General features: G+C 35.6%; 1 protein-coding gene and 1 long non-coding RNA gene across 2 annotated transcripts in view; both read left to right on the top strand.

Moving 5' to 3' along the window:
• Positions 1-13,580, top strand: part of LOC107696132 (uncharacterized) — a 16,847-nt gene extending 3,267 nt beyond the window's left edge. Inside the window, exons 2-3 of the long non-coding RNA XR_001635059.1 lie at positions 5,388-5,625; positions 13,556-13,580. This is a non-coding gene — a long non-coding RNA (uncharacterized LOC107696132). The remainder of the gene's footprint in view (positions 1-5,387; positions 5,626-13,555) is intronic.
• Positions 13,581-13,582: 2 nt separating this feature from the next.
• The window catches only part of LOC107696081 (sex comb on midleg-like protein 4), a gene marked incomplete at its 5' end in the record, with an annotated part of 23,500 nt that continues 17,166 nt past the window's right edge, over positions 13,583-19,916 (top strand). Inside the window, 4 exons of the mRNA XM_016496254.1 lie at positions 13,583-13,672; positions 14,849-14,975; positions 18,126-18,326; positions 19,347-19,547. Coding sequence (XP_016351740.1) covers positions 13,583-13,672; positions 14,849-14,975; positions 18,126-18,326; positions 19,347-19,547 — 619 coding nt within the window. The remainder of the gene's footprint in view (positions 13,673-14,848; positions 14,976-18,125; positions 18,327-19,346; positions 19,548-19,916) is intronic.

Genomic DNA, 19,916 nt, shown 5'->3' on the forward strand with positions numbered 1-19,916 from the left:
ATAGGGGGTAAAATGGGGGGGGGGGGGGATGCTTGGGTCTCCTGCTTCTCAGATTTTATGTTGTGAAAATGTCTCCACCGATCTCACATGTGAGATCTTAGCAATGTCTCACACTGTGGTTAGTTTTGACAAGATTCCTGAGATTTTAATGTGTGAACTTAAAGATTTCTGTTCAAATGATCTTGGTCATGTGTCCACATGAATTTTATAGCTCTGTACTTTGTCAAAAGTTGTCAAATTGTGACTTATTTCTCCTAATGATTTTTTGGGAGAACTTCTGAGGCAAAGTTGATACTTAAATGAAACATTATTGAGATCTCCATTATGTAAGTCTTCTGATTTATGAAGGATCAACCTCTGAGCAATAAACATTTCCTCTGGGTAGGGTTGTTTATGTGTTCTGTCCGCTGGGACAATCTATCTGCCCCACCTGTGCTGGCTTTTGTTTCGCTGTCATTTTCTTTAAAAAACTAAAGGATTGCAGTTCAGCCTGGGGGCAATAGTGAGATTTGTGAATAAGAAAGCTGATAATAATTTTGCTTTATTGCTTTCAGCTAAGCAAACAACTTTTTTGCAGACAAAAAAAAGAAGCTTTAATGTATTATCAGAACCATTTGTGGGTTACAGTCCCGATTTCTAATAGTCATCATTTTGGTATAATGATTAAACCTCAAGTAATGTTTTTAGAAAAGAGCAGCTTCAGGGATTAAACATGCTTGAAATGACTCCTGTGAAGGTCTTTTTCCCACTTGACACCCACACACACATATACAGTGCAGTGGTGTATGTATTATTAGACCCTCGGGCACTGTGTCAGAGTGAATAAGTGGATACACACATTCTTTATTATTGAACCAAATAAGCCACTAGAGATGGACTGTGTGAAAGTGTGTTTGGTTACAAGGTTAGAAAAACACACTGCATTCACAGAGCACTTCAGGTTCATGCAAAAGCAGCCCTGGCCTTTTACAGTTTATGGTATGGATCGTGTGAGGAAATACCGCTGAACGACAGATAAATAATTTTCTGTTGACCTTGTGCTGAGGCATCAGAGATATCAGCAGGATGTTGTAAAGTGCCACACATGGTACATTAAAATTCACACTCTGGTCTGAAAATGGACCTGAAATAAGACTTGATTGTGGAGTAATTGGCCCAAAAGTGGCTAATCTTTTTTTTATTTTTTGGTAGACAAAGTGTCTTTCCAAGTGTCGATATGAGCTCAGCAATTTTTTGAAGTGATTCTTGAGAGTATGATTACGATTGAGATTTAGCTGGGTGAAATGATTGAACCTGAAGGTCATTTCGATGATCCTCACCATGAGCTCCCCTATTTTTAAATCTGTTTACAAGACCTTCCCCACATGACCTCACCATTTACTGTTACCACTGTTAGACCCTCCCTGTTTCTGATTGCGCTACACTGAAAAAACATGAAATGGCCTCTAAGTAGCACTTCTATATACAGCGTACTTCTAAATCTTGCCTTTTGACCCATGGCTCCGCTTCTTACTTTTTACTGAGATATTCAAATATGTCTCCTGTTGTGGAAACACATACAGTAAAGCTTAAGGAAAGTGTATTTGAATATCTCTCACTGAATGTCATCCAGAATGGAATTCAGTCTTCTTGACTGAATTTGCTGACTCAAGATTTTGTTGTTTATGCGAGTTTGTTAAATGAAGTATAAGCTCTTTTTTATCATGCATTTTCTTTCTTTCTTTTTGTAGCCTACGTTTTATTGTGCTCTCAATATTTTTTTGTTATGTTGAGATTACACAACTGTTCACAACTTTAGGGTTGGTAAGATTTATATATTTTTTTAATATTGATAAAAGATATCTGCTGTGCAATGCTGGATTTATTTAATTAGTAAAAACAGTAATGATGTGAAATATTTTAATAAAAAAAAAAAACTGTTTTCTATTTTAATATATTTTAAAATGTAATCTATTCCTGCTGGCCAAATTGAATTTTCAGCAGCCATTACTTTTTAAATGAATGATATTTTTGTCTAAATAAATTAAAAATAAAACATTAAAACACTAAAATCAATGTTTTTAAAAATACTATATGTGAATTTATACATAACAGCATTATAATTTACAGCATGAAAATGGATAATTATTTTGAGATTTGATTAAAATTACAATTAACAGTGTTATTAAATTACAAGTGTTTAACTTTAAGTGAGCATATGACATGCAACATTAACTTGTCAACCTTTATTATGTAACCCCTCAATGTAAAATAAAAGTGTTTTTGTAGGCCACTGAGTCTTCATGCTATGCGAATGTCATAATTTTAAACATATTTTAACAAATAAAAAATTATTGAGTGCACTTTTAGGCATTTCAGCATTCCAGAATGTGTGTGTGTATGTGAATACGAATCAAGAAGGTCAGTTTGCATTTGTCCTGAGCACAAGTGAATTTTAATGTTTAAATTCTGAATGTGTCTGTGTCTCCAACTCTGTCTTTTGCTTCTGAAGTAATTTCTCAAGGGGAGCCTAAGCCTCCCTGCACCTACAGAGCACAAGGGCAAATACGAATAAATATGATAAAATATGGATGAATGCTAATAAAGCACTGGCCAAGTGTGGCCCTCACTAAAAGGATTATCTGGAAGGGCAGACATTATTACAGGGGCAGCTGCCGGTCTGCTGTGAGAGCAAAGCACGCAAACTTCTGCATCCAGATTGCTCATCTCGGTTTTATTTATTATATAATAACTAAAAGGGATGAGGGTTCAGGTTTGATTTTGTGATCGTGAAGCAGAGCTCTCTTTTGCACTGATTTGTTGTACTGAAGGCTAAGGAAGTTCAGTTGTAATCCGGCTCTCAGGATGTGATATGACTGGCACATATCAACTGGGTCCCATTACACTCATTAAACTACATAGGAATGGTTCAGTATGAGTATTCAAACCCCCTGGTGAAATGACTTCCATTAGTCACTGTTTCCAACCCTTTGTTAGACTACTACACAGTGTGTCCCTGGAGTTATCTATTCAGAGACTAGCAACCATTGATTCATTGATTCTATTTTGCTGTGCACTTCATACACGTACAGTTATGCACAATTTAAACAACCAACTACTTTAAACATGCAATACAGTGTAATACTCTATCAAATGCTGCAACACTTGCCTGAATACCTACAAATTTAGCTGTGATTAGAATTTTTCCATTAAGATGATGCACATTCTAATATCAAGTGTTTCTCCAATGAGGAAATCTGGACACATTAAAGTATAATCAAAACCATATGTGTGAGCTTTGGAAAAGTGTACATGATTCATTAAATTAAGACCCAATATCCTTATTTAGGATTGTTTTCATGAATGTGTGTATCAAAAAAGCCACAAAGGGTGCCAACCAGTAAAATATGCATTCATGAGAACTAGCTTGGAACATGGTTCACTTTGAACTATTTTTGGATGGAAAAGACGTATGTATGTGCTCTCTCTGAATTTGAATGAATTGAAATGCTTAGATTTCCTCTGATGACTGAAATGGCTTAAAGGATGCTTGAATTAGGATAGTTATTAAAAGACAAGACTTTTTTGTCTTGTGTGGTGAAAAATCATCTATTCTCCTCCAGGCCAATTTTTCTAACAATAACTCTACTGTTTGGCACAGTTGGCTAATGTGCATCTCATTTTTTATTATAATTAAATTTTTGTTGGTCAGTTGAACTCATTGCTTTTTTTTAACCCAAAATCAACTTCTAATTTCATGCTGCACATTTTGTGGCTAAGAGAAATGGAAATGGTTATTTGTGGTTATAAAGGACTTAATTCTGAGAGACCTTCATATGCAGAATAGAAATAGTCTAGAGTTTACAATACTCTACAGGAAATCCTTCATGTATTTTGTAGAGAATGTTTTGTAGAATGAGTGCAGCAGATACTAGAGGTTGTTGCTACATTTATACATTTGTGTATAGTAAAATGACAAACTTGAATTTAATGAAGGCTTCTTGTACTAAATTACTGTACCCAATTTCTAAAGAGTAAATAAGGTGAATTCTTCTATGAGTATATGTAATTATTAGACCACCTTTTTTTAAATACAGTATGGTTACAAACACTAGGAAGTGTTGAATCAACAGTTGGGAAACTGGGATTTTCTCCACTCTGCTTTTTAGTTATTAAAGTAATTCTGTACTGGTGATGCTTAATTTAGTACAAAGTTATGGGACACCGTTTGTCCTCTTCAGCTGATTTTAGTGTCCTGTAAATTTTATCCCTGTGAAATGACCTTTGTTGCAGACTTGCGGTTGTCAAAGTTACTGAAAAATAAAGCACAGAAGCTAAAAAATATGATATTGAGAGATATGAATGACTTGGTGCAGTAGTGACTTAATTCAACAAGGTACATGTAAATTCAACAAGGTACATGTAACTTTGCAGTGGGGAAACTCATTTACATTACATGTTTGGATTGATCATTTTGAAATCCACAGTTGCCTGTAGTGGTGATGTGTGTGTGATGTCCTGGCCACTTTGGGTCATCTTTACTTTGAAGATGCATTGCATCACCACTCGGCTGAATAACAAGCATGCCTACTCAGTGGTTGGGTCAGGAGTGGCTGCAAAGACCTTTGCAAAATAAAGCACTTGGTCTGATCTTTAAGTGTGACAAAGATGCCTGAGAAACTCTAATGCAACGACTCTCTCAATACCCTGATTTAGGGTCAATGAAAACATCCCTGACACTTCAAAAGGTATACTTGCTTTTATGTGTGAAACTGGAATTCTAGTTTGTATTTCAAGCTGTTGGAATTTGTTACCTAAGTCCAAATGCTTTATTCAGATAAAGCTGTGTTACACTACCTAACACATATGTCTATAAGGACTATTTGAACCAGAAATACAAAGATTAATCAATCATAGACTGAATAGTTATTAAATTTCACCAATTTTTTGCTAGCCATTGTGAACATCCATTCAGGTCATTGTCCAGGCCGTCTTGATGTATCTATTGAAGCTTGATGTTGAAAGTTTCTTGGCAGTGTTATTTAGTATCATTGATATACTATTTTGTTAGAATAAATCAAATAGTTAGAATGCAATATAGTTAGAATAGTTAGGATTTATTGTTTCAATTGCAAATCTTGAAAGATTTGCGAATACAGATCTTTAAATTCCCAGTCTTTATATAATACATTTTATAATTGATGATGACAGTAAGATACCAGTGCTGTAGTCCTCTCATCAGAAAGTGGTGGAAACCATAGAACATTAATTTGTCATTTTGTTTCAGTCTGATATTAGACTACTTGGTACCTTAAAAGAAACAGTATATGTCCCTCAGAGATGATAGCTGAGAATTGTATGATGCACACTGGTCTAATGTTCTTGATATGTGTGTTTGTGTCTCCCAGTGTAATGTTTTGGCCGATGTGTGAGTCGCTGTGGGAATGAGACTGCGTGGTAGGGATTTGGAGGATTCCACTGTCTCCTGGATACCAAGCGTCCTGGGTGTGCAGAGCGTCAGGCTCCGCCTCCGCCTTGATCACTGTGACGACAGGGGGAGGGGTCTTTGGCAGCTGGTTGACCTGGGAGAGGAAGCGCAGAGTGGGCGTCGGATACGAGATAGGACACCTCCTACTTGTTCTCAAAGTAAGACATTAATTCATGTTAACTGCAGTTCAACAGCTGAGTTCACAAACACATAATCCATGCTTGTTCCTAAATTTCCAAGGTGTTGTTTGAAATTCTAAGAGCTTTATGTGGATGGTTAGGAGTTATATTAGCGTTCTTGATGCTGTTTCCTCACTTCTTGTTCATGAATGGAAAAAGGTCAGATCTATTGTGTATAAAATGCTATATATGCATACACACACCTGTTTGTATAATACTCAGGGTTTTACCATCATTAAGAGGGATTTAGATGGTTCGCCAGCTGGTTAAAAGGATCTAAAAAGATATGAGAGAAGAATAATTGGGCACAAGAGGGAAAAATACAGTATTAGAGAGGATAAGATCGACAGAAAGAATGAAAGAGTGAGAAGATCTTCTGTTCATTACATTGGACCCTGGGATTCTGCACTGCTTGACTTCAAAAAGATTAATGGAGGTTAATTTGTGCCATGCTTAATTATTGCAGTCCCTATTCTTACGCTGTATGTGAAGAAAGGCAGATGTTCCTTCCTGTTTTTTGTTTTTGCTTTTTTTTTATAGGTATATAGGACTGTACTTGTCTTACACAAATTTTACACTAATTCTTGGTGATATTTTTCATATTTTGATCAAATGGTGTTCAGTATCAGGTTTCCCTTGTCTGTTGCTATGGCAACGTGCCATTAATGAAGTAAATAACTTCTTGCCATTGTTTCCGAGGGGTAACACACCAATTTAGTTTTTTCTTTCTTCACAAAACCCCTCCTCTATGCTAGGTGTTGGCTGGAGTTGCTTGCTTTTTTTCTTTTGTTATTTTGGTTTGAGTAGATTTGTGTGTGTGTGTGTGTGTGTGTGGGTGCACATTGTATTACACATTTTGTGCATGTGTGCAATCAGTGGGAATGTTTTAGGTATAATTTCCAGCCAGTGGCTGCAGGCAATTCCGGGCATGTGACTTTGAAACCAGAAAATTGATGATCATTCTCTATTTAGTACACCTAGACCTTTTGTTCCAGTCAGAGCAGCATTTTCTCGATATGTCAAATAGGTAGTTTAACACAATGTGAACATTATAAAATGTTAGTTAATCTATTCGCTTTGAATCCAGTTATTACAATCTGAATGCACTGAATTATTTAGATTACTATACTGGTCTTGTCAGAAAGTAGTAACAATAGTGATCGATACAGTAAATAATGATAGAAAATAGTTTATTTCAAATTATGCTCTGTAACACTGGTGGAGATTTCTTTTAATTGCGTTTATCTGACTCCACATGCCGTTGCCGTTGTTTTTTAAATTTTTTTAATTTAAATTTTTTAATTTTGAATTAAAAAATAAAAATCCAAAACCTTTTAAACTAAGGTAATGTAACATGCTTTAGGCTTTTGTCCATCTTCCTCTCCTTCTCTTTCATTTACATAGACATATAGATGAACACACACACACACACACACACACACAGTAGTTGTCCCTCATCTGCAGTGTTAACGGGTTTGAGATGATTGAGTTGCCACTAAAGATGAATCCATGACTTTAATTAACTTTTGATTAATTGGCTTCTGTATTCCAGGCATAATTAGAAATTAAATATAGCAATCAGCTGGATGGGTGAATGGCGCCCAGCTCTGCGTCAGGCTGTCTAAATGTATCTCACACAGTGCAGTGTCCAGCGAGACACTCGTGAATATCCTCTCTCTGGGTTTTATATTTCATACTCTATGCTTTTATATTCTAAACAATTTTTATGCTATATTAGGTCACCACTTGGTTCTAGTGTTAAATTTAGGTCCTGAAGCAAAACTTGTAGAACTGATTTGTGACCCTGGACCACAAAACCAGTCTCAAGTCGCTGGGGTATATTTGTAGCAATAGCCAAAAATACATTGTATGGGTCAAAATTATTGATTTTTCTTTTATACCAAAAATCATTAGGATATTAAGTAAAGATCATGTTCCATGAAGATATTTTGTAAATTTCCTACTGTAAATATATTAAAACGTAATTTTTGATTAGTAATATGCATTGCTAAGAACTTCATTTGGACAATTTAAAAGGTGATTTTCTCAGTATTTTGATTTTTTTGCACCCTCAGATTCCAGATATTCAAATAGTTGTATCTCGGCCAAATATTGTCCTATCCTCACAAACCACACATCAATGGAACGCTTACTTATTCAGCTTTCAGATGATGTATAAATCTCAATTTTAGAAAAATTGACCCTTATAACTGGTTTTGTGGTCCAGGGTCACATTTGTGTAGAGGCTTTGGTTTTGTGAATACTTTGTGTCAGGCTAGCTGGGTTTCTAGCACAGTTTCCATGAGTTTGCTCTTTGTTTGTGGTTTGCGTCCTCTTAGTGGTCAGTAAGGCTGCTCCCTAGAAACCACGGATGTGATTTCTGTGGTAGCAGCTAGTGCTCTGCCAACAAGATTTTTCACAAGTCCCAAAGATAATAACCTTTCTGTCTTTCTTTCTTTCTTTCTTTGCTCGCTTTTATTTTTGCATTGGCAAGTGCTGTTGTCATAGCAACCCACGTAGATTATTGATCTTGCTGATGACCCATTTGATTTTGTGTACGTCTATTGTAGTTTGAACTTTGCTGGTGCTGCTGTTTCTGTGTTCACGTGATCATCCATTTGTTGTGTTCAAAGCATGTGGCTCTTTGTTGTAAAGGGATTGTGGGTAAATAGAAATATATGTAAATATTGAAAACAAGTTATTTTGGTACTGTGTTTGTTGCATTAATTTGTTTATTTAGGACATTCAATGCAGTGTTTTTAAAGATGCACATCTTAACTACATTTTACACATTTTATAATATTGTAATTTTATGATTTATGCATTTGGCAGTATTGTATTTTAGTTTCATTATATATATATATATATTTTTATTTTTTTATTTTTTATTCCACTGCAAATTTGGCATGATAATGTTGAATTTGAACTGTTTTGTTTCAGTTCTGTTTGTTTGTTTGTGTGTATGAATATGCATTTGTGTGTGGTTAGACTGGAAAGACAATTGGCTTGATCTTCAGTTGATCTGGAAGCAGTTTATCACATGCAAGTATCCAAGTGGGAGGTCAAGGACAGGTCCGTTTGATAGATGCTGTGTAAAGATGTGTGAGTGTGTGTGCTTTGTGATGTAAACAAGAAAGTGTACTTTTCTTGTGCTTGTAGTCTTCCTGTAGCAGCAAAGTGCTGATATAGAAGGGGCCAAAATGTAATTTATTGCCTCACTGCCCAATGGCTTAACCTTTTCATATAAAGACTTTTCCTGAATCTTATTTCACTGTCCAGCTTACATAGTGGTTAATCTTTCGCAGATACATGAAAATGCTGTCTGTACACTCACCAACAAGTGATAATGTGAGTGTGTGTTGTTGGCATGAGCCTCTTTCGGTTCAGGACAAGAATGGGGGGGCTTTACCCAAATGCACCTTGTGAAATCATCTGCTTGGGTTTGTCTGGTTGAATGCCTGTATATGCGCTCTATGGTTTGTGAAGCTACCTTCTCAATGTCCAAATGACAAGTGACTAGCACCACCACTGATGAGTTAAAGGGATAGTCTGTTGAACACAAAAGAAGATATTTTCAAGAATGTTGGTTACCAAACAGTTAACGGTAGCCATTGACTTCCATAGTATTTTTTTCCCCATACTTTGGAAGTCAATAGCTACCGTCAGTTGTTACATACACTACTTGATGGTGAGTAAATGATGACAGAATTTTCATTTTTGGGTGAACTATCCCTTTAATGTTATAGCAAAGTGAAAACTGATGAAACTAACGTGCCTATATATATATATATATTTTTTTTTTTAAATACAATTCTTTATTTATTACATTTATAGTATATTAATTATTATAGGCCTATATGTCCAAAAAGGAAATCGAACAAAATGTGTAATAAAAAAAACTGTTTACATCTATAGATGAGTTCAGTATTTGCTCCGGTTTGCATTTCTATTTATTGTGGCCTATATATGAGTTTTTGGACATGTGATCTTTCATTTGGTTGTTTTCTTGGATTTTATTGTGCTGTTTGTGGTATTAAAATCACAGTGTTTCTGTTATTTATATCTATATGACATAGGCGTGTCAGTGCACATGAAACACTTAATTTTGTAGTATTCTACTTATCAAAATTATAAAGTAGTGGTGGGCCTTCTGTGATTCGCAATAAAGCAACTGAATTTTAATAAAAGAGGGGCAGCATATCATATTCAACTAGATAATACCCCAATTATTCAGAGATATTGTTAAAATTATTCAGAGCTAATCTTAAAATTACACACATCAGTTAAAATATTGTTCTCCAAGCTTCCATAAAAGTAGTTTCAGCCTTTGTGATTATATTGCAAGTTAGAGTGTTTAAATATGGAGTTTGAGGTCCTTTGTATAAAATTGACCTTACCTAAATGAGAATAGTGCTTTCAAGAGCTGGAGACAGGAATTTATTTATTTATTTGCCCTTAAAAAGTAAACAAATATTTTACATGATTGATTCTTAACTGTCAAGTGTCATTAAATTATATAACGCCACCCTTTTTGAACTATTAAAATGGTTTGTTGTAAAAAGTATACATATTGCCTTGTTAAATAGGATATAAATGTCATCAACATAAATAAAGGTATAATAAAGGTAATTATATAAATATAAATAAAGGTATAATTCATACTTTTTACTTCTATTATTGCTTTACAATATTAAACAGTACAAATATGTGTTATTTTTTTATTATAATTCTAATATAAATTATAGCCTAATGTTTTTTACCTTAAGGTAACTAACAGTTAACAGCTTTATTTGTACATTATTTATTTATTCATTTATTTGGTGTAGTTGCATTGCAGGGTTACAGTGTTCATCATGTCTGCAGAATGGTTTACATTATTTAAACACCGAGAAAGATCTCGAAATCGGTTTCATGCCCACATTATGTGAGCAAACGCATGCATATTTAATGTGTCTCACTACATCTAGGCTGGCGATTTGTTCTAGTTCAGCCTGTAGATTTAAACCTGCAGGGAGAATTGGCAAATTTCGTTTAATGCAATGAAAATATTATTTTTAATATTTAATAAAGTTTTTTTCGTTTCTTTTTTTTTTTAATACAATTCTTTATTTATTAAATTTATAGTATATTAATTATTACATATAGGCCTATGTCCAAAAAGGAAATCGAACAAAATGTGTAATAATAAAAAAAAAAAAACAGTTTACATAATGAATAGTATTTTTCAAATCAACTAGCCTAACAAAATTCAGGCCATTAGATTTTGGCAGTGGGTTTAGCGTTTTGGGAGTCTTGGCTGCTCTAAACGCTGCTGAAGTGTAAATGATTCCGCAGGCTCTGCATCATGATCAGCATATGACTATGGCAAAGGGAGGATGTTAGGCGCCTAGTTGCCATGACGACAGAAAGGGGACGACGTAGCGACTGCGGAGCGCGCGGTGGTATCGAGGGCTGGCGGGGGTTTCAGAAGCGGCCGGTCTGTGAAGCTGCAGGAGCACGGAAGCGGGCTTGATACGCTATTGTTGACATTGCTGACAACGAATCCGCTCCAACGCCGAGTGGTCGGTGAGTGTTCGTACATTGAAAATGTGTTTACGTGCCACTGATTTCGCGGTGAGATTAGGAGATAAGGAAGGAAGACCTCGCGCAATGCAGCACTGCTAGTAAACATGATCACGCGCATGAGGAATGGTGCTCTATTTTTGACGCTGTGTTTTTAATGGTCCGCTCTCTCTCTCAGACTGCTTTCTGAACGTTTTACCGGGCACCGGTTTTCTGTCATTGGAATTAGAATAAAATCATGTAGCTGTAGGAAAAACCATTGTGCGTAAGAAATAGATTAATGTAATTACGCATGGCCTGGTTGATGCATGGGAGAGAGAGCAGGCGAGCGGAAATGATCTGATGTTTAGAAAGTGCATATGAAAATAATTTGGAATTAGGGTCATCCTTATCTGTCTTGTAAACAAATAATAATAACTCAAATAGACGATTCCTTTATGTTTTGGCATAATATACCGACATCACATGGCATGATGTTTTGTGCAGATAACTTTTTGCATTCGTACTATTTGTCATTTAGTCTCATGAATGCTTATCTTAAAAAAATATACCGACATCACATGGCATGATGTTTTGTGCAGATAACTTTTTGCTTTCGTACTATTTGTCATTTAGTCTCATGAATGCTTATCTTAAAAAGCAGCAAAGTAGATTCATTTCATTTTGTAATCTCACAGCTGAGCTTCAAACTGTCTATTGTCTGTGCAGACTAAAGTGAATGCACTTCACAGATTGCATGGCATATTTACTATCCACCCTTTAAAAAAACTGAATATGAAAGTAGTGTGTTCTGTGTCAGTCACAGAATCAATACAAATAATTAGAAGGTAGCATAATAATTAAAATGATCAATAATTATCCCAATTGTATTATTATTATTGTTGTTATTACTTTAATTGTAGTCATGAGATTGTGATTTAATGCATAATATGTATTACTAATTTCTTTGTCCAAGAAATCGTAATTAAATAATAAAATCCTAAAATTCCACCTTAAAAGGTTCAACAGATTTCCAGGGAATACTTACTTAAAGAGTAAGGATGAGGAGAGAGGAGGAGAGCAGGGGAAGCCTTCTGTCAGAGCCAATCTTGAGGCCAGGCACCACAGCTGGAGGGGGAGGGGATGAGAGTGAATGAGGACTGGGGGAGGGGGACTGACTGACTGAGAGAGAGAGAGAGAGAGAGAGAGAGAGTTGGAAGAGCGGAGGATAGTGAAGATGCTTTTATGTGGCTCAGTGTCTGTTTCTTCCACAGTCTGCACAGTGTAGGCCACCTCACAGCTTCACCATCAAGCTTTTGTTCTTTAAATAATTCATACCAGCCCAGTTTCATATGTGTTGGGGTATGTTTTTCTGCTATTTACACAATAAATATGATTGCAATGTGTAATTATGCTCTGTATGTTATATTTTTGAGCATTTTTTCATTTTTAATTGGACAGTGTTGCTATACAGTAGTACTAAGTGTTTGTTTCACTGTGATGATTCCAGGAACAGCTGCTAGTTTGCAGGTTGCACTAGAGGTTGCAGTGTTTGGGCTGTGGTCAAGTTTTTGAGTTGAACTTCTTGTGTTTTCAGTTTTGCAATCTCAAAATGAATATGTTAAAGCATTGACTGTTGTTTTAATTTAAACTGTTTTGGTTTTGGTTGGTTTGATGTTAGTTTTCTGTGAATTAAGTGAGAGGGAAATTCCAGGGTTCCCACGGTCATAGAAAACCTGGAAATATCAGGGAATCTTAAAACTGTGATTTCTAAGCCTATATTAATAATTTATTATCTTTTCATATACACTATTTTTATTAAACAATTTCTTTTATGCTCAGTTCTAAAATCTTATCAGCTAAAATTGCTACATTGTTTATTTTTATATATTTTTTCCTTTCAGATTACTAAAATTATCCAGTAATCACGAATGACTGATGAATGAAAAATCATGGAAATACATTGGTCAAAAGGTGTGGGAACCCAAAATTTCATACTGACTACATTTCTGTGTATGCGTGTTTTGGTTGGTGGTGTGTTGAGTTTTATGATGAATTTATGGTTGGGTATTAAATAGTTGTGGTTTTGTCTTGGTTGCTTTTTATAGCTTATAATTATCCAATTATTCAAATAATAGACACGTGTACTCCTTATACAATTCAAAGTATTTGTAAAGTAAAATCCCCGTCACATGATGCAGAATCACAGTACACGTGACCATTTTTACTTTAAATCAAGAAAAACATGCAACCTATTGTATTAAAAATGAATAAATATAAATGTGTGTAAATATATGTAAATAGTTTAACATTCTGACAATGTAAATACAGTTTAACATTCTGACGACATTGTGTTTTTCTCTCTCAGGTCTGATGAGTATTCCTGCTGCTGCTGAAGAGGCACCCGGAATATCAGAGTCACTACCCAGAATCCCTCCCACCCATTAAAGTGCCTAAGAAGAGAGGGAGGAAGCCTGGCTTTAAGGTCAATAAATATCAGAGTGTTTGTGTGACTGTTTAAAAATGCGCATGCATGTGTAGGCCACAGAGATAAGGCCTTTTTACTGTTCAGACGTGTTTGCCAAATGCATAAATGTCATCAAGTGGTGCATTTGAGTACATAATGGTGCGTGTGTAACACTTATGATGGTTTAGCTAGAGGAACAGAGTAATGCTTTGTAGGTAGGCCCATCTGATGTTGACTGTATGAGAGAAGGAGGTGATAGGGTGGTTGTTCTTTGACTGATGTATCTGCAGTCTGCTGCTGAGTTATTTTTAGCCGTGTGCCTGAGCACAAGCCTCATAATGTCGCTGCTGCTGATTTAAAGAGCAACACGCTACCACAATGTGTGTGCATGTTAGCAGATTTGCAGTAGACACCGTGGAAATACACTCTTGTTTAACCTAAACCTGATGGTTATTGCTTTTTATAGCATTGTTAGGGACAGTTTATCTTCCATAACTTATATTTTACGCCATTTTACAATTACTTATTAGGGTTATTTCCTGTCTTACACATATTTTGCACATATTGTGTAAAAAGGGGTTAAATCTGGTGGTGGTTCTGGTGCCCTAGGCAAGATATGGTCCAGTCTTATGTATCTTGCTTTTGATGTGAGTTGTCCCGACTTCAAAAACATAAATAAACCAAGCAAATTTGCTACATGATGCAAATGAGAAATGGTGGTATTGGCTGCATTTTATTTTGATATTACACTTTAATGGAGTATGACTCACTAAATCGAGAACAAATAGAGACGTACATCTGGATTGTTCCTGCTCTGATTAACTTATCATGCAATTTTTTAAAAGGAAAAAGTTAATATTTAGATACATAAGTATTTTTTTTAACTCATTAAAGTATTTTGTGTGTTATTTTTGTTTTTGTTAATTATTTATATGGTTAGGACAATACACATGTTTTTAAAAAAGTGTAAATAAAAATATTTTACTGCCTGTATAGAAGTATAATAATAATTATAATAATATGATAATATTAATTATACACTGGGATGTTTTTTATTATAATATAAAAATGTAATATTATAATATACGTGTTATATGTATATATATGTTTTATAAATATCAAAATATGATTATATAACATATTATTATTATTATTAATAGTAAACTTAATGTTTATTTATTTATTTTTTAATAGCTGAAGTCTCGCTTGATGACACCCCTGGCCATCTCTCCTCCCAGCAGCACCCCGGAGCCAGACATGAGCTCAATCCCTCAGGACGCTGCTACTATCCCCCACTCAGCCACCCCACAGGTCCTCACAGGTAACGAACACACAAAAACTTCTGCAGTGTTGCCATGCCAATCCCAGAAACTAGTAACCAGCTCTTTCTATTAAGGGAATAATAAAATGTGAGCATTAAAGGAATCACTGTCCTCAGAGGAGTCACATTATGACTCAGTGCCATCTCATTCTCTTTTTAGTGGCCAGTAGGGACTGTAACTCTACCCATATATCTGTTATGATAACTGTTATTTTATCAAGATGATACGATGGGACGTGTGTCTCAGGGGTGAGAGAAGACCACCATCACTGTCTTAATTACATCCAGCCCGGATATTTTTCCTTATTTAGGACAACAATATCTATTACAATTAAACTATGAGGATGTATTGCCTCTTTTGTTTAATTTGTATTCATTCTCGGACCTAATCTAATCTTATAGAAAGTTCTTTACAATAAGCCGCTCCCTTTGAATTTATTGATGAAATGTATTTCCATAGTATACTCTACGGTTAAGCATTCAAATATTGTTGTGCCAGATGTGATAAGACTTTAATCCATTGATCTGTCAATCTAAACTCAGTCTGTGTGAATGTAGCCAGTAATGATTTCATACAGCACAGGCACACTCAATCTTTGATGTCATGACCCAGTGGTCAACACGGGCTGCCCATCCAATTGGCAATAACATCCATCACTAGAAGGAGAGGGGACAGAGAGAAACGAGTAGTTACATCTCTTATTTTAAAAGTTAATAGGTGTGAGAGTCTCAAGGGACATTATTGAGGGACCTGACTGCTCCTGCCTTAAGAGGCATTATCATTCAGTGTATCTCTTTATTACAGTAGAGAGATCAATTCTGTTCTGCAACATTGTTTTTTTTAGTGGAATAAAAAAATCTTAGTATTTAAAAAATATGAGCTTCGAATCAATTCACTTGCTAACTACAGCATGTGTGATTTAAATTCTGGCTTTCAATATTAGTGGAGACTGCATCTCAATGCACCTGTCTGGTTCTCCACTACCACGCTGTTCTAGGTCTACTTTAAACATGAGAAGATGTGACGGTACGGCTAAACTCAATCCTGAGTTCGAGTTCTCAAAGCTTAATCCCTTTGCTGTTGGGAGCAGTTGCCAAACAAGAGGCTTTTGTCTGCCCACCAGGTTTCTAGACTTTAATTCTTTGTGCAGCGGAAAAGTCACGCTCTCTTTTGGCCCCTTTCATATATTTCAAAAACCATGTTCATTTTGTCACGTAGAAAACATATCCTTGTTGTGTCGCGGCTGACACAGAATAGCATATGCTGCTTGCGTTCAGTGGTTATTCTCCAAAATGGCGCTACGGTGATGCGGAGAGACACAGAGGAGACGAATTGTTGAATAAAGTCGTTATTTATGTTTTATTCGCGTACAAAAAGTATTCTCATCGCTTCATAACGTTACGGTTGAACCACTGATTGCAGATGGACTATTCTGACGATGTTTTTCATACCTTTCTGGACCTTGACTGTAATTTACTTGGCAGTCAATCGGACAGTCACAAGCCTCCCAGTTTTCATCCAAAATATCTTAAATTGTGTTCCGAAGACAAACTAAGCTTTTAGGGGTTTGGAACGACATGGGGGTAAGTGATTAATGACAACATTTTCATTTTGGGGTGGAGTATCCCTTTAATAGCTTTTGTGCTTGAAAACGTGTTGAATTATATTGCCTTTCCTGAGTGTGCTAAATTTAAACGGCCTGTAAGCCTACATGTCTGGCATGTCAATAATCTTGCTATCAGTTATCTATTTTAAGGCTTTGTGTGGTGCATGTCAGTCCTCCCACACTCAATATTCATTGACTTCATCCTGTTACACATTCTCAAACACACGCACAAGCTACTTCTTGCGATTATTTTAACCCATGAGCGGCACGGGGAGTGTGTGTGTCTGACTCCTGGTCATGGCGTTTCTAGATGACAGACGACGGAGGAAATCCCTGAGCATGGCAGTCTGTCAGATTAAAGCATCCGCTTGCAGCAGACGAGCGAGGGAAGTCAGTGGGGACAGATTGTGTGGGAGGAGGGGGGGGTGCGAGTGATTGGTGGATTCCTACACAGGCTGCTTTCTCTCTATTTCTGGCTCTCTTTTTATTTCTGTTTTATCCTGTGGTAACGCATACAAAACCTATTGTTTTTGTTAAGATGAATCGCTCATGCTTTTATTTTTCCTTGTTTGTAAGTCACTTGAGATAAATGAATACATGGAAATAGAAATGTTTCCTATTGAGGGGGGTTGGTTTTATTTAGGGTAATCAAAAATGTATTGCCTCCGGTTGGCTCATAAAACCGCAGATGATTTTTAGGTGTGATTTACAGTATGTGAAATAATTTAAAGACATTACAGGATATATTTGTATTATTCTTTGTATTTGTAAGTGTGTGAATTGGTATATGAGGTTAAAAACATGTCTATGTAGAGACAGTATCTTTTGCCTCCCACCCTTTCTTTTATTGCTTGTCTCTTGGGTCCCATGATAAGGATGTGATATTTGTTTGAGTATTTCTTATATATATATATATATATATATGTATGTAATGCAGTTATCCTTTCCTGACCTCTGGAAACGATCTATAAATGTGGTCTCTAATATTTGAAGATTCCTTGACAAATATTTGAGTCAAAGGATTTAAAAGTAAAATCTCAGACGTGCACTGTGTGCCAATATTTCGGTGTATGTGTGTTGTACAATTACATGTAGGCATTGTCTTTTTAGATCATGGATTAATTTTGGATTATTGTGGTGACATGTTGTTTTTGCTATTTATTTACTGTGCTTTTTAAGTTACTTATTATTACAGTTAAACAAACACTTAAGGATACTCGTTTTCAAACTCTCAAGAGCAAGAGCAACTAATTACCCTCGACAGCATTGCAATTAACTGTGGTGTTGAACTTTGCTTTTTTTTTTGTTTCTCTAAGCTAATCAGACAATGGCTTGAATGTGAACTGATATAAATATATGGCACTACAGCAGTTTTATATTGTGCTTATTCCATTATAAATGCAAATATTGCTAATTCTATAGTTTAGTGTTAAAATCTCTTTCTTTTTTTCTTTCTTTCTTTCTTTCTTTCTTTCTTTCTTTCTTTTTCTCCATCTCTTTCTTTTTCTCCACCTCTAAAATCGCTCTCTCCATGTTATCCCAGTGTGTATCTACGTGAATAAGCATGTGAACACAGGTCCTAACCTGGACAGGCAGAAGGTGCTGCAGCTGCCCAATCACCTAGGTCCTGCCAGGCCCTCTGTGGTGCTGCAGCAGGCGGTACAGGGCTGCATTGACAGCGCGTTTCAGCAGAAAGCCGTCTTCACCCTGCTTACCGAGGGCTACGGGGGAGAAAAGATCTCAGGTTAATTTGCATGCGAAACACAAATGTGTGCCTCCATTCTAATTATCATTCTGCATTCTGCTGTTCATCCTTTATAAAGCTTGGGGTCAGTAAGATTTTTTTTTTTAAAGAAATTAATGCTTTTGTTCTGCAATGATGCATTAAATTGATCGAAAGTGACAGGAAAGACATTATAATGTTATATAATGTTACAAAAGATTTCTATTTCAAATAAATGCTGTTCATTTGAACTTTCTATTCATCAAAAAATCCTGAAAAAAAGTTTCCACAAAAATATTAAGCAGCACAACTGTTTTATACAACATTTCATCAACGTTTTCATAATTGATAATAATAAGACATGTTTCTTGAGCATCAAATCAGCATATTAGAATGATTTCTAAATGATCATGTGACACTGAGGTCTGGAGTATTGGAAAATTCAGCTTTGCCATCATAGGAATAAATTACATTTTAAAATATATTAAAATAAATTGTTTGCTTTTTTAATTGTTTTTACTATATTTTTTATCAAATAAATTCAACCTTGGTTAGCAAAAACAATTTGTACAAGTTTAATTAGTAGAAATGTGATGTGAAATGTGACAGGTATATTGTCCAGAGCAGATTAATCTGTCAATATTTGGCCATTTTGTGGTTATCATCAGCTAATAACTACGCCCACTTGAAAGATTATCAGATAATATTACCATCATCTTTAGTAATTGATAATCCACAATTTCTGTTTTCATGCTTTAGAGAAAATATTTATTTATAAATGTATTTGTATTTTAAATTAAGTTAAAATGTAATGAACTCAGTATTGCAAATTAATTTAAAACACTGTTGTATGTATTATTTAAATTGTTACATATATTAAAATATATTAACATTTGCATTGGCCACCGTGATGTAATACATATAACGTTTAATACGTATAAGACAGACACTGTAAAATAAAGTCTTACACTATGTGTATTAACACAGTTTCCAACAGTTCAATTTACTTGAAATTCAACACTCTTTGTTTCTCTTCCTCAGCAACCTTTGACGGTAAGCAGCATTTGTTGAGTTTGCCAGTGGTCAACAGCGTGGGCTACGTCCTCCGCTTCCTCAAGAAGTTGTGCCGAAGCCTGTTGTGTGAGAACCTCTTCAGTGACCAGCCCATCGCCCCTTCATCGTCGCCCTCCTCCTCTTCCTCATTCCACACTGAAAAGCACTCAGACGGACAGCTCAAGTCAAGTGCGTGCTCATCAAGCTTTTATGTGTCCTGTGTTCTTCTACCCTTTCATACCCTTTTTCTTCTACACTTTAATAGAGCTGTATTTACATCTATCCCTATACAATCTGCAGTGTAGAAATTAGGTTTTAATGAGACTGTTTTTGTCTCATTTTGGTTTTGGATGTTTTGTAATTTGGCTTATTTGATTGGATCTGTCCTTTTTTCTGTTGCTGTTCAGTTTGCCCTTCGGAAAATGCAGAGGAGGCCTTTAGTGCAAGCTGAGCTATTTAAGTGGCAGTGAAAGGTTGAGTGCCTCTGTGAGTGGCCTGTGGTTTGAGTGTTTGAATTCTGTTGGCTCCATCTCTCTCTCTCTCTCTCTCTCTCTCTCT

The sequence above is a fragment of the Sinocyclocheilus anshuiensis genome, unplaced genomic scaffold (genome assembly GCF_001515605.1).
Source record: "Sinocyclocheilus anshuiensis isolate Anshui unplaced genomic scaffold, SAMN03320099.WGS_v1.1 scaffold306, whole genome shotgun sequence".
Taxonomy (NCBI): domain Eukaryota; kingdom Metazoa; phylum Chordata; class Actinopteri; order Cypriniformes; family Cyprinidae; genus Sinocyclocheilus; species Sinocyclocheilus anshuiensis.